The 15,973-nt window shown below is 41.9% G+C and overlaps 1 protein-coding gene across 4 annotated transcripts in view; it reads right to left on the minus strand.

Annotated features, from left to right (window-relative positions):
* HECW1 (HECT, C2 and WW domain containing E3 ubiquitin protein ligase 1) overlaps nucleotides 1–15,973 on the minus strand; it is a 455,383-nt gene that overhangs the window by 97,591 nt on the left and 341,819 nt on the right. For 3 of the 4 annotated variants that reach the window (XM_059397212.1, XM_059397213.1, XM_059397214.1), the window contains 4 exons: nucleotides 12,720–12,862; nucleotides 9,607–9,707; nucleotides 6,738–8,063; nucleotides 1,588–1,689 (listed from right to left, as the gene is read on the minus strand). In XM_059397212.1, the coding sequence (XP_059253195.1) occupies nucleotides 1,588–1,689; nucleotides 6,738–8,063; nucleotides 9,607–9,707; nucleotides 12,720–12,862 (1,672 nt within the window). The remainder of the gene's footprint in view (nucleotides 1–1,587; nucleotides 1,690–6,737; nucleotides 8,064–9,606; nucleotides 9,708–12,719; nucleotides 12,863–15,973) is intronic. The other variant, XM_059397215.1, reaches the window with a different exon arrangement.

The following is a 15,973-nucleotide window of genomic DNA, read 5'->3' on the forward strand; positions in this document are numbered from 1 at the left end:
CTCCCTCTCTCTGTTAAATAAATAAAATCTTTAAAAAAAAAAAAAAAGAAAAAAAAGAAAATTCTGTTGTTAGGCTTCCCTACCAACATTTGTCATATTTTTCAGTGTTGAATGAACAGAGAACTGAGACCCAACTGGAGAAATTTGTCTTCATTATTGAAAACAGCTTATATAAAGTAAATCTTTAAATTAGACTTATATTCAATTATTTACCAGGTCCGGAATATAACTAGTAATTACTCTTGTATGGATTGAAGGTCAATTCATGCACACAGGAATTGATAGGTTTTTGTTGTGGGGAAGTGTTCCTTTCCTGGTAAGAACATGTTATATATATGTATTTATAATAGATATTTTTTACATAAGTGCTAAGTATAGTGACGCTGAAATTTTACTAGTCATCTGTGGACTATCCATAAATCAATATATAAATAAAGAAAGGAGTCAGGTATCAAAAATTAAAAAACATAATGTTTGCCCTGATCCCCCAAACACATACAGTGTTCTTTTAAATGTTTACATATTAAAGGTATTTATTCTTTTCTCACTGATAAATTACAACTGAATAAGACAAGAATGGTGTAAATGCAAAATATATCATGTTACCAAGAACAGATGAATCAGGAAAAATTTTTTTTTAACTGTAACCTCCTAATGTAAGCACAGGCAAAGGAATGTAAAGAAATATCGATTCCTTGCATCCTGGCAAGATTCTGCAGTTGTAAAATTTATCAAATCTTAAAGGTTATCTCTGCTTGAAAAATAAGCCTAAGCCAAAACAGAGATGTTCTAGAATTATTCGTGAACATATATATGCGAAGTGACTGTATAATGTCCAGGGTATCAGTTCCTTCTTAGAAATGTATGATAATGTAGTATTATAAGGTTAAGGCCAAAATGATATCTAGGAACTACCCAGTCTAGATCTAGCATGTAGCTAATGATAAAATTAAGGCTTTACTTTACAAATAAGAAAACTCAGTCTCTGAGATATTACATGATTTTCCCAAGTTCAAATGACTAGTTAAATAGTAATGAGTTACACCATTACTATGGATGGAACACCATCCCTAAAGATGATACTTTTTTCTGGAAGCTCCTAAGAACTACCGAAGAAGTAGGCTGTCACCTATTGATGGAAGTTATAACAAGGCAACACAGGTCCTTGCACCCTGATGGGTTGAATGTTTTATTATATGGAGGCATCTGCGATGTAACAGCTTCAATGGAGAACAACAGGATTAGTCTATCTTGACCTGTGAACTTCTGAACAGAAAATAGTAAAATTCAGGACTTAAAGGTCATGTACAGTTTGCAAGGACTAGTCAAGTCTCGTAAGAAATACTCTGTTTCAGAAGTTGAGGGGCACTGAAGGTAATGGATTATTTCTTCAAGATCCCATACGGAAATCATTCATCAAAACACCCCATTTTTACAGTAGGTGCCATGTATATAAATGTATTTATTTTATAGTTGTGTAAGGTATGGAGTTGGGGAAGACTTTGGATCTGTACACACAAGTTCATACTGACCTGTTTAGACTCGATAGGAAGAATTAAGACATAGACTTTAAACACTAAAGCTTACTTGGTGGAAGAGGCTCATCGATTGTTGGGTAGTGATGATGTTCAGGTCTCAAGGAAGGAAGCTGGCTTACTGGCTGGGAATTATGGAGTATAGGACATTCACCTACGGACAAGATAGTCAAGACATTCAGATTCACTCATTGCTGCAGCAACTTCATCAAAAAAGCATGACTGTAAAACAAATGACTACAAGAAAAAAAAAAAAAAAAAAAAACCAGAGCGGGCAATCTATTTTTGTGTGTGTCAGTTTGCTACATTCACAGTTGTTCATGAGAGAGGAAATAGGGGAATTCTTTTTTTTTTAACCCAAGAAAATAAATACTTCACGACTATGATCTGTATCACACAGACCAGTATGTAGGATCAGGGGTCTGATTCTGTACCCACTTGACTATTGTTAATGGGAGGGTGGCATCAGACGGGGACACAAAAGAAAATGAGCCGAGCCTGACTTGAGCCCAGCAGAGCCTGACTTGAGGCCTGCCTGAGGGAAGTGCAGCATTTGTGAAGTCTGGTAAAAGCTTGGTGAGCCCATACAAAACCAAAGGTCCTCATTTGGATAGGTTTCACCAGAGGGCTGCCAAGAGGCTGTTTTTCAGGTTTCGATTTCGGAATGAAACTCTTAGATGGTGCCTGTCAAGATGGCGCTGAGGAACTGGTGGGCCAAGAAGGTAAATTCCTCTAGTACGGAAGCTAGGGACTGGGCTGAGGAGCAAGGAGCTATGGGATCTTGTGATTGTTCTAGATTATTCTGAGGAGAAATCAGACAAGCCAGGGTACTCTGGAGAGAGAGAAAAGGACAAGAGACGAAGGAAGTAGATAAGAGGCAGGAAGACTGAGACAGGAAAACTTGAAACACAGAAGTGGGATAGAAGGAAGAAAGACAGACATGGAGAAATTTTAGAAATAAACATATCCATGGAATGCATACCTCGATTATTATAGACATAGTTGATATTATTGTCAAACAGACTTAGAGTGAACTGAACAATGTGCTAAAATGATGTTCCTATTTCATGACGTTCTTAGGTCCTGGTAATCCTGCACGAGAGTGGCTATGTGAAGGGGAGGCCCATAGGGTCAGGTCACATCATCAGAAGCAATCACTCTTGACCTTTGGAGAGCTAGGAAGACCTACACCCTGAGACAGCCCCCATTCAGAGTGGTATCCCTCTAGCTCACACACTCCTGGCTCACTGGCAATAGCCTCTATTGGCCCGAAGACAAAGGTCAGGCCTTCTCCTTCCTCTGCCCTCCACGGCTGATGCAAATAGCAAGCGTTCCATTATCCCTTAGGTCAAAAAGGAGAGAAGCTAAAAAAGAGTAGTGAAGATCTTTATGGGACCCCAAATTTCAAACATGTCCTAGAATGTCCATACACTAGGAAAGGATACGGAAAGGATAATTTCTTCTCACTCTAGATCCAAAAAAAAAAAAAAAAAAAACCCACCAAAACTGATAAAAAAAAATTAATTAGGAAGGAAGTTAGGTGGGTTTAATTTAGCCATTTAATTCCTAGAGCTAACTGTAAAACAAAAACAGAGATGTATTCATGGGTCCTTTTAAATGCTAAATATATAGCATGATTTCTTGTGCAAGCTTTGTTATGTTGCTCAAATCCTGGGGGCCTTCTGAGACCTGAGGAGACCGAGGAAGGGGTCCCTTGTGCTGTGCACCACTCCTTGTGACTGGACTCCTGGTTCAGACAGGGGCTCTGTTTTTAGTGGATCCCACACTCATGTTTGCTTTTGCATGTGCTCAGTGTCAGAAACGAAAAAGCGATGGTACCGTTGTTATGTCACCAGCTGCTGCATTTTTTAAATTTGGTTTCTTAAAAAGAACAACAAACTTACCTCTTGTAATTAATTCGACCAATCGGGTTAATTACTCCTCCAAGCTAGTGGAAACACAATACTGCCGTTTGCTGGGGTTAATGGAGCTGACCCCACCTGCTCGTGAACCTCAAGCAAATGCAATGATGCGACAGGCGCAGCTCAGCCCACTGAATGGATGGAGCGCAAGGAAGAAGCAAGCGGGTCTGTTCTGCGGGAGGGCAGGGCGCCACACACTCACCCTTGCCTCAAACACAAAGCAAGTGGTCAGACCTGCTAGAATCCCTGAGAAGGAAACATATTCCACTTTAAAAGTTAGCCTCCCTGCCTCTCTGCCTGGAAGAGCCCTTCCTCGGTCAGAGCTGAGCCCTCCACGTGCATCAACTCATTTCATCCTTTCCAGAACCCTTGGAAAGCGAGTCTCCCTTCACACCCACTCCACACACGAGGCACAGAGCATTCCAGGAAGCTGGCTTAGGTGGCATAGCTAGGAAGGGGCGGGAGACTGAATTAAACCCAGGAGGCCTGACTCCAAGGTCTGGAGGTCAAATCACATTACACTGCTCTTTTCATTCGATCTGCAGACAATTTTTCAAAAACTGTTTAATGCTGAGGTTAAAAAGGAGGTTTTCACAGAGAGGGGAAGAAACAAAAGGGAGATACGGAACCCATCTTCCCTAAATGGCTGCAGATTCAGTTATGTGGACACGTGTATAGCCAGCCTACCTTACCTAACTTAGTGAAGGAATTCCTTGTCTTGGAAGCCACAGGAAGGGGCGAGAGTGATTCTTGTGGAAGAACAGGGCACACGTGCCAAAGTCAGGCGGGTGGTGGCGAAGCCCTGCTTTCTTCGAGCATGTGCTGGTGAGGGACAGTGACTCACCACCAAGAGGGGACAGGGCAGGCTCATGTAGCCTGTGCCCAGCTGTCATGGGACTGGCCATCTCAGGAATCTTTGCGTTGCCCCCAGCAGGCACCAAAGTAAAGCCTGTAGGTGCTTCTCAGCCATTTTTGAGTTTACAGTCGGCAGAATTCAGAAATTCACAATTTTCTTTCGAAACTGCCCTGCCAAGAGGTCCACTATGGCCCCCAAACACTTTCCTGTCCTTTCTGTTAAGGTGGAGGTTTCCCAGTTGGACTGTTCATCCGTCAAGGGCATGGAGAGTGTTTGTTCTGTTTTTTGGTAAAACATGTCTTTGTAAACTGAACCAATTTTCAAGTAATGATTACCTCCTGACATGGTGGTCAAAATACACACCACAGGCTACAGCAGGTGACAGACCATGACTCTGGCCTTGTTATGTGGCTCTGAGCTAAGAATGGTTATTACACTTTTAAGTGTAAAACTGTTAAAAAAAAAAAAAAAGTAGCCTTTGGGAAGAAGAGTAGCTTAATTCTGCCCTCTTGATCTACAAAGTCTAAAATACTTGTTATCGGGTCCTTTACAGAAAAGGTTTGCCAACCTCTGGACTAAAACACCTCAGCCAGCTCCTAGTTGTGCCTCTTACGTGTGTATCCCCAGATACAATTCTGTTGTAATTACTGAGCCCCTCTCACACCTCTGACAGTTGTCCATCTTCCTGGGCTCAGCACATAGCATCTGGCCCAGAGCAACTCAAAACATCCACATTAAAGAGAGGAATTGTCCATCCCATTCTCAGCCCTGCCTTTCCATATTGGATGTCACCGTGGTTTTCCTCCCTGTGTTTCTCTTTCTTGACCAATCTCTTGACACTCCTCCTTATCCCAAGTGCTATTTTCCCTCACTCCATCTTTCTCTGAAATGTAGAACTGGGCATTGTCGAATACTCAAGATTAATTTTTATGCTCACTTTGGTTGCTATAAAATTTTATAGGTGCCAAGCATTTGTTTGCGTGCTAAGAATCAATCAGACAGAAAATACGGTTCTGGCCCTTGATGAGCTTACAATCTAGAGACAATACTACCACCTCTATTTGGAGGCTAATGTAAACAGGAGAGCAGGAAAATAGCAGAATCTGTATTTTTCTCCTTTAAAGCAATGGAATTATTTCATAATATCATGTGACCTTTGAATTATTTCCCCCATGTCACTGTCATTGACTGGAAGATGGTTCCCAAATCTGGATAAAGAATTAATTTTATAGAAGATTCCACAGGCATGACTAAGAACAAACATTTTGGGTTAAAATATAGAATATATTTTAAAACTAAAGGTGGCAGCTTTTGGATCAGAATCCCACTTGAAACGAGGTGACTTATGAATTCACGTGATTTTTTTTCCCCCTCCCATTAGCCAAAATAGCCAAATTAAAACAAAACAAACAAGAAACAACAACAACAACACAAAAAAACAAAACGAGAATTAGTTACTATAGCTTTGTAGTTTGAAATCTGAGTGTGAGTCCTCCAGCTTCGTCCTTTATCGAGACTGTTTTGGCTATTTGGGGTCTTTTATGGTTCCATATAAATTATAGGATTGTTCTATTTTTGTGAAAAATGCCATTGGAATTTTCATAGGGATTCTCACAATCTTGTAATACTGCTCTGGGCAGTGTGGACATTTAACAGTATTGATTCTTCCAATCCATCAGCATGGAAGATCTTTCCATTTATTTGTGTCTTCTTCAATTTCTTTCATTAATGTCTTGTAGTTTTCAAGAGAACAGGCAACAGATGGATGGTTGCCAGAGGCAGGAGTGGGTATGGGAGAAATGGGTGAGCTGTTTATATTTTTAGATTGAATAAATAGAATAATAGTAAAAAAAAACAGTAACGAGAACTGAACAGACAGAAATAATGACAAATATATGTAGGCTATACATTTCCATATGTACATAGGCTACGTTAAACTCTAAAGCAAAGGTAAAAATCAATGTTCTTCAATTTATATTAACATTTATTGCTAATCTTCAGTATGTTTGGGGAAGTCAGCAGATATTTATACATTACCCACCGAATGTTGCCGAATATTTTCTGCTTGTATCATTCAAGACTATCTAGGGTGCTCTGGTCATTGTCAAGACCAGAAGGGTCACATGTACACTAACCAGTTCTAGTGATTAGGTAAAACAGACAGGCACGCATACTAGAGCACACTCACATGAGTGCACTAGTTGTACTTCTTGGTGTGTATCTGAGAGGTGGTGGATGTCTGCTAGTCACAGTCACGAATACTTACATACACAGATACACACGCACATACATGTACAGGACAGGCATACATTGCCCCGGCAACCCCATTTGAGACTGATCTCTCACTTGTTTTGAAACCTTGCTGGTGAGACCTGGGTCCCCCTGGTGGTCCTATTCTCACTCTGATCAGGTTTGAGGTCTAACCTTCTCTCCGATTGCTTGGCCCTGCCACGGGGGACTCCAGACCTTCCACGGTTCTTGCCACGCTCCCGGCGGGGGTGACCAGCTCGTCGTGCCACGGCCCGGCCCCGTTGGCCGACTCCGGGTCAAGCTCCGGGCTCTGCACCGAGTCTGGCACAGACTCGAACGCACTGTTCTCCTCCTCGTCGTCGTCTTGCGAGGAGAAGACAGTGCTCTCGGAGATCTTGGCGCTGTCCACGGAGGAGAAGCGCGTGTGGCTGGCGAACCTGCTGCCGTTGTAGCAGGAGGGGCTGTAGCAGGAGGCGCTGTAGCAGGAGCTGCTGTAGCAGGACGTGCTGTAGCACGAGGAACTGTAGCAGGACGGGCTGCAGCAGGACGTGTCACAGCCCTCGCAGCTGTGGTCCCCGCCCTGCCGGGGGCTCGAGTCGCTCTCACTCCCCGTGCTGGGCAGCAAGTCGCCATCCGGGACGACGCCGTTGGTCAAGCCGGAGTGGCCCGGGGTCGCCGTGTCTGGAGTGGCCCCCTCGGGTCCCTCTCCATCCTCCCCGAGGGGAGGTGGCGCAGCGGCAAGCGTGTCCACCTCGCTAAGCCCGTCCTTCTCCGAGGCATCCTGGAGGGTGACCTCTTCCTCCGGGCCGTCGTCGCCCCCCTGGGCGGAGGGCATGCTGTGCAGCAGGGTGTGGATGCGGATGTAGTGTGTCCGCGGGGTCTCGGGGTCCCCGCACGCGGACGCAATCACCGTCTCCAGCTCGGACACCGGCAGGGAGCACGGCCTGCTTTTCCTCTTCACGGAGGCCCGCAGCGGCAGCCTGTCCTCCCCCTGCCCCAGGGCAGACAGGTCGCCCTCCTCCTCCTCCTCGGCCTGCTCCTTCTCCTCTCCCCCCGCGCGGCTCTCTGCGGCCGCTTCCTCCGCCTCCGGCTCCCCGGGGCTGCCCCGGGCTTCGCCGTCCTCCAGCAGCCCCGGCGGGGGCGCCTCCCCCCCCAGCTCCAGCCGCTGGGCCAGTTCTTCCGCACTCAGGGCTGGCTCGGCGTCCTCGCGCCCCGGGCCCAGAAGCTCCCCAGCCCCGTCAGGTCCCACAGAGCCCGCGCCGTCGTCTCCTGCCTCGGTGGTACCTGCCGCTTCCTCAACCGGCTCGGCAGGCTCCAGGCTCTCGCTCCCGGCAGCGTCGCCGGCACCGTCCTGGCTCGACGGCTCGGGCTCCGAGCTCCCGGAAGGCTCCAGGGCTTCGCCCGCAGGCTCCCCGCGGCTGCTGGCCACCAGGCTGTTCATGGGGCTGTCCTGAGTTTCCGCGGACTCGGGATCGGCGCTCAGGGAAATCTCCTCGTCATCTGCGGGCGAGAAGAAAATGTCATTTCTCCCAGGGCATAGTGGGGTTCGTGCATTAGTGTACTCTGCGGGCCCAGTAAGCCATCCTAAAGGATTTCTGCATGAGGATATCGGATGGAGGCGTTGATGAGGATTTCTCAAAGGCCAAAGCTCTGCTAAAAAATTCTTTAAGAATGAGTTCTCCGTATGTTAATGACACTTTGCGGTTGTGATCTTTCAGAATTCTGTTTCAAGGGAATTCATAGTTTTGGTTAAAATACCCAAACCCTATAAAACTAGCTCAACAATGTTTGCTTCAGGGAAGACTGTACAGAAGCCCTTGGCGGGGGTGGGGTGTGTGTGTGTGGAAGGGTGGTTATAGGGCCTTGCCCTAAGGCAAGGCTGATGTTTGCTGAGTGTCTTCTGTGGGGTCCAGCAGGTGGCAGAATGGGTAAAGCCAGGTTCTTAGAGCTTTACCCATTTCTACAGAGCAGAAAATGACTACTTGATGGGAGCAACCAGGGTTCTTCTGTAGCCTGTTGCAGGTTATTGCAATGGAAAATAAACGAGGTCTCCACATCAACCAACCATTCAAGGAACAGCAAGCACTGTTTACTTCTACCTTCTCCCAGCTGCTTGCTCTGTTGGGTGCCTGCCTGGTGTGAACTTCCCATTTCAAGAGCACTAGTGCAATGCACTCACTGAAGATGAAATGATCTCTCTGGTGAGCCGTGAGGCCATCTTTACTGCTACAGTGAAGGAAGAGTCAATTTCATTCTCAGGATGAGTGTGAAAGGACAAAGCAGTCAGGGTCTTTTCTCACAATCTGCATTATCTGTTGGGCACAGACCACCACAACTGGACTTTGACAAGTGGGCCATGAAAAACTACAGACTTAAGAGTTTTCAAAGCCTCATTAGCTTTAACAGCAACTCATAAATGTGGCCCAGAAGGACTAATTCTGGCTAATTCTCAGCGTGATCTACACTCAGTAAGGGGGTTGTGGGAGAACACCAAAGTAGAATTATGAGGCATCTCATCATTCTTGTTTGGAAATGTGTTTTGGCTTGACAAACAGAAAACTGGATGATTCTGAAGTTTTCGGTCTGATTTATGTTTTTCATTTTCCCCTGTGATAAACCCATTGTACAATAATAGTTCTTCAATAATGTGATATGCATCACATTCATTCATGTTTCTCATTCATTCATTCATTCATTCATTCATGTATGCGATGATTAAGCATCTATTGAGCATCTCCTATGTGGGTGCTGGGAGTAAAATGATAAATTAGACACGGCTCCATACCCGTGCTCATTGTCAATTCCCCCTCCACTGTCTAACCCTCTACCTTTGGGTCACCAGAATGAAGAGGAGCCTCTCAATCAAGGGGACAGCAACCTGGCTTCCAGAACAGATCACTGCCTTCTGGGTCTCAGATGGAGAAGGGAGAGAACCACAAAACCTAGGACATGTCTGGAGAGAACCATGGTTATTGTATTTTAAGAGAAAAGAACCACACCAACCCTAGGCTAGGACAAGACATGAAGTTGATGCCAAAAATACCTGGGTGGATGGAGGAAGTGATCTCAAACCGGAATTGCAGCTGTCCACTCACATGATCTGTTGGAAGCCTGCGGCCCAGTGTATAGCTGACCACCCTATCCCTAGAAGGAAATAAGCACCATTACAATCTGGTCAGTACCTCTCCTTAAAGATTAGACAGCATGCTGTCTATGCTGGTAGGTGAGATGGGTAAGTCCAGGGAGGACCTGCTAATAGGAGGCGATGATCCACTCAGGTGCAGAGAAGACAGACAGAAGCTAAACATCTGCTCAACAGCAGTGAAAAAATTCAAGAAAATCCTTATTGTATGTTCTACAGCAGGAGTCAGGAAACTGTAGCCCAGGGCTCAAATCTGGCCCCCTACCTATTTTTTTTTTTTTAAACATCTGAGCTCTGAGCCTTTTACATTTTAAAACAGAAAAAAAGCAGAGTAATATTTTTGTGACACATGAAAATTGTCTGAAATTCAAATTTCAGTTCCTCGAATAGAAGTTTTATTGGAATGCAGCCATGCTTATTAGTTTACTTATTGTCTGGTGCTGCTTTCATGCCACAATGGCAGAGTTGAATAGTTGAAACAGAGACTACATGGTCCACAAAGCCTAAAATATTTACTACTTGGCCCTTTACAGAAAGTTTGCTGCCAACCTGTGTTCTAAGCCAAGAAACCCCCTAAAAGACAACCATAACAACAAAAAAGACATGGGTATCTTTGCCTGCTTTTCCTGTGCAGGCTGACGTTTTCCAGTGCCCTCAACGGACATTGCCAGCAATAGAGGCATATCTTGGAGTCTGTATACGTACTGTCTAAGAAAGGATGCTGTCATGGTAACTGGAGCGGTCTGCATAGCTGTGGAGTGCTTCCACAGGGGACCTGCTGCAGGACGGACTGAAGCAAAACTGGTAGGTTGCTTTCCAGTTATGCTAACTCCACGGTCCCACATACAGACTCTGAAACTCTGCCCTGGAGTCTGGCATATTCCCCTCTGCCCACTCAAGGCTATTTCTTGATTACCAACAAGAGAATTATCCAGGGGGAATCAACGTGAAACTTTGCTTTCATAGTTTCATCAGCAATGGAGCTTTAGCAGAGCGCTTTTCCCTCCCCCCACCTTGGCTTCAATAGGAAAGGTAACTGTTTTGGATATTCAAGAATCAACAAATCCAGTTTAATAATAACAAGACATATTCCTAAACTGTTTGTTACTCAAATGATTCTGTATTCACTCCATTTATTCACTGGGCATGCTAAAATAGAAAGATAAATGGCTGACTGGTAGCATTTTAATGTTTCTAGAAAATACTGAGGGGTTTGAAGGGGCGGGGGGTGGGAGGTTGGGAGAACCAGGTGGTGGGTATTAGAGAGGGCACAGATTGCATGGAACACTGGGTGTGGTGCAAAAACAAGGAATACTGTTATGCTGAAAATTAAAAAAAAAAAAATTTAAAAAAAAAACCCAGCATTATGAAACAGCCTATATCCCAATGATACACTGAGTTAATATATTTCTTTGGTCAGCCATAGTTTAGCGTTTGAGGTTCCTAGGAGGTCCATTAAATAAAGCATTATAGGGAGCAAAACACAATGAACCACAATCTTTATTTAGAAAGGATCTTGGTCAATATTATGAAGCAAATCTACTATGACCACAGGAAAGAGATCTTGAACCCAAAAACCTAGTTGAAATCAGGGGATGCCTAAAGACAACCAGGCATTGAGACAAAAATTAAGTTTGCTATTTGTTCCAGGCTTTTCTTTCTTCTGCTCCTCACTCACTTCATTAACAAATATTTTTTGGAGCCTGTGCCACATGAAAAGTGTCACAGTTGATACAGAGCTTGTAATGCATAGGCCTGCCTTTAAATAGCTTACATCCAGCTAGAGGCATAAGGCAGGACTACTCTAAAAAGTTCAAGGAAGCCACGGCTATCCCACGTGAAGCTGAGGTGGTCCAGCTATAGGACTCAGGGGAGGCGGAGAACTAGCCTAGGGATGGGGTGTTATAGGCAAAGGAAATGAGGGTGCCTTCTGAGTTGCCTTTATTTTACAAGCCAAAATTACGCTATTTTTTAAAAAAAATGAATGATCTAGAGTCTTTTAGTCCCTATGTGCCAGGGACTGCTTTGCATTCTTAATGTACATTTGTTTGTTTGTTTAATCCTCACAACCATAAACAGAAAGCACAAACACTGTGTCTGACACAAGGACATGGCTGTAGCTCCATAAATGTCTCTCCCTTTGGCTTGAGAGTTAATGGCACGCCAGTACGCACGCGGACGCACACAGGCTACAATGCGCTAATTAAATTATGATAATCATTCGTGATTCCAAAGTCCTGAAAATCCAAAAAGCTTTAAATGAAGACAGTTGGAAATTCTGCACATTCTCCTCATTCCTTCAATATCATTCTAAGGGCCGCAGTGGCACAGCACAGCATAGCATACATTTATGTCCCAAGAACTCTACCTAGCATTTTCAAATATAGTTGTTGTTAACTAGGGAAATATACACTATATATAAATATCTCATCTGCTAAGAGTCTGTTTTAATAAGAATCATGAGAGGACATGAAAATGAAAGATACAAAGAGAAACATTCTTAAATATAACTGAATTCTGCAAGTGACCTAATTGCTGTTGTCCATGAGAATTCATGCTTTTAAAATTTCATACATACTATCTAGCATTTTCTACAAATACTAGCATCTTCTAAATCTCTCTACGCTAGTAAACCAGCATTTCATCTTGTTATAGAAATGTCCCAAATGATTAAATTCTATACACAAGCAGAAATAATCTCAATAGCAAAATAAATTTTAATTTCTAGCTGTATAGAAAAATACCCCATGAAGGGCTCCTTTCAGTATATATGTCTTGGGATTTTTCTACTCTTCTGCAGAAATACCCAGTGGTACATAAACAAGAAGAAAGGGAAAGGTTGGTGTAACTCAATGCTGTGTCTTGAGCAAGATAATTAATGGGAGAAGCCAAGGAAGTTCAATACCACCATTTTAGTCTGAGTCCCCACGAGACTACATTGTTGCAGCTTGGAGGTGTCCCCTCGCCTGCTCACTGAAGACTTAGTGATACTGAGATCTCAGGCACAGGTTTACCCTATGGCGTGTCTTTCCAGGAGTCTTTGGACGGGCATCGACAGCTTTCCCAAGAAGCGCTTGATGATGGGGCGGCTCTTAGCAAACTTGTCCTTCACTTCAATTTCCAGTACATCAGTGGGCAAGGACACAAAGCTGAATTGCTGTAATTAAACAATATGTCACATCAATATTATTTGCTATTGATCAGATAATATTTTATTATTTTGATAAATAATACAATATTTTATTTTTATTTTTTATAATTTTTATAAAATAAATATATTTTTATAAAAATAAACTTTATTTTTATAAAAATCATTATAAAAATAAATATTTTCATTTATTTTATTTTATTTTCACCTCTCAGTTTTTAACTGAGAGCCAATTCCCAGCCCATCTGCCTTGGATGAAGTCATTATAAAACATCCCAGTGGCAATATATATATATATCAAGGTCTTAGAAATGCTATGAGCCCTCTTTATTCAGTAAATGAATAATAACTACACTGAGGCACTTTTTTTGATGCTTAAAAATAAGACTATTCTTGGGGCACCTGGGTGGCTCAGTGGGTTAAGCCTCTGCCTTCGGCTCAGGTCATGATCTCAGGGTCCTGGGATCGAGCCTCACATCGGGCTCTCTGCTCAGCAGGAAGCCTGCTTTCCTCCCTCTCTCTGCCTGCCTCTCTGCCTACTTGTGATCTCTGTCTGTCAAATAAATAAATAAAATCTTAAAAAAAAATAAGGCTATTCTCCAAGACTCGAAGAATAAAAACAGCTCACCTTAAAGAGAAAGAATCCACTTAGGTCCCATTATACTAAAGGTATTAACATATTTAAAGAAAGAACAAGCATAAAGTCATCTATAATTAAGGAAGTGCACTTTAAACCATAACAAAATACCTCTTTTTCTTGATTATAATGGCAGAGATTTAAAATGTTTCATAGTACCCTGTATTCTTGACAGTGGAAAAAGAAATCTCACACTATTGATGTACAATCCCATTCAATTGATTCAACCTTTGGGAAAGGAATTGGCAAGATTTACTGGCATTTAAGCTGCAAATCCCCTGCAACTCAGAATCCCAATTTTAGGAATTCTCCCTCTGGATTAACTTGCACACTTGTGCAAATTAACAATAGCAAAAGACTGAAAAGACCAAAAATGTCTATCAACAGCAACCAGTTAAACTAAGGAAAGTAAATCTCTAAAATAAAAAACTCTTGTCACTAAAAAGAAACAGGTAAATATGTACCAACATGAATAGATACTTTAAAAACAAAGTAAAAAAGCAAGATGTATAACAATTCAAGAGTGGATTTCATTTGTACTTGGAACTGCAAAGAAAATACCTCAAGGGGTAGGCTCCAAACTTAGCTTTAGGAAGTAGGTTAGTAGGAAGGAGAGAAAACATCTTTTGCATTTGATTCTTAAACTGTTCATTTTTTAAACAGCTGCATGGCCAGTTAAATTAAGGATAGTAAATCTTTGAAATAGAAAACTCTGTTGTCATTAAAAAGAAACAGGTAAGTTAAATTAAGTAGGCTAGTAGGCTAGAGGAGAGAAAGCAGATCTTTTTCATTTGATTCTAAACTGTTCATTTTTAAAATAACTGTATGACTTTTAAAACAAAGGCAGCAACAATTAAAGATTGTAACCATCAGAAGGTGGCATAGTGAACAATGAAAAGTGTAGAAAGAATAAACAACCTAACTTTATACCTAAAGGAGCTAGAAAAAGAAGATCAAATAAAACTCAATGACAGCAGAAGGAAGGAAATAAAGATTAGAGCAGAAAGAAATGGTATAGAAACTAAAATAAATAAATAAATAGTAAAAAAAAAAAAAACCCAATAGAACAGATCAATGAAATCAGGAGCTGGTTCTTTGGGATAAAAAAAATACAACTGATAAACCTCTAGCCAAACTCATGAGAGAGAGAGAGAGAGAGAGAGAGAGAGAGAAACAGAGAGAAAGAGAAGGAAGACTCAAACAAAATAACAAATTAGAGAAACACCACAGAAATATAAACAACTATAAGAAAATACTATGAAAAATTTTTTGGCAACAAATTGGGCAACCGGGAAGAAACTGATAAATTCCCAGAAAGATAACCTATCAAAATTGAAGCAGGAAGAAACAGAAAATTTGAACAGACCAATTACTAGGAAGGCAACTGAATCAGTAATCAAAAAACTCCCAATAAACAAAAGTCCAGGACCAGATGGGAATATAGGGGAATTCTACCAAGCATTTAAAAAAGAGCTGATAGGCATTGAGGTTGCAAAATACCAGCAAACTGAATCCAACAACACATTAAAAAAAAATCATTCAGCACTATAAAGTGGGATGTATTCCCAGGATGCAAAGGTGATTCAATATTAACAAATCAATCAGAATGATATTTCATATCATTAAGAGAAAGGGCAAAAGCCATATGATCATTTCAATAGATGCAGAAAAAGCATTTGACAAAGAACAATATCTATTCATGATAAAAATCCCTCAACAAAGTAGGGTTAGACAGTATATACCTCGATGTATATGAAAAGCTCTCAGTGAACATCATACTTCATGGAGAAAATGGAGAGCTTTTCCCTGAAGGTCAAGAACAAAACAAAGTGTCCACTCTCACTACTTTTATTCAACATAGTATTGGAGTCCTAACTATAGCCACCAGATAAGAAAAAGGAACAAAAGGCATCTAAGTAGGTAAAGAAGAAGTCAAACTTATTTGCAAATTATTTTCAGAGGACTTGATGCTCTATACAGAAATCCAAAAGACCACCAAAATACTGCCAGAACTGATAAATGAATTCAGTAAAGTCTCAGGATACAAAACAAATGTACAGTAAACTGTTACATCTCTATATATTAATAATGAAGCAGCAGAAAAAGAAATTAATAAAACAACCCATTTACAATTGCACCAAAAAATAATCAAGTACCTAGAAACGGACTTAACCACAGAGGTGAAAGATCTGTACTCTAAAAAGTATAAAACATACTGATGGAAGAAAATGAAGAAGGCACAAAAAAATGGAAAGACATTCCATGCTTATGGATTGGAAGAACAAATATTGTTAAACTGTCTATATTACCCAAAGCAAGTTACAGATTTAATACAATCCCTATCAAAATACCAATAGCATTTTTCACAGAACTGGAACAAACAATCCTAAAATTTGTATGGAACCACAAAAGACCCTGAATAGCCACAGCAATCTTAAAAAGAAAAACAAAACTAAAGATGAACTATCTCCAGACTTCATGTC

Source organism: Mustela nigripes, chromosome 4 (genome assembly GCF_022355385.1).
Source record: "Mustela nigripes isolate SB6536 chromosome 4, MUSNIG.SB6536, whole genome shotgun sequence".
Classification (NCBI taxonomy): Eukaryota; Metazoa; Chordata; class Mammalia; order Carnivora; family Mustelidae; genus Mustela; species Mustela nigripes.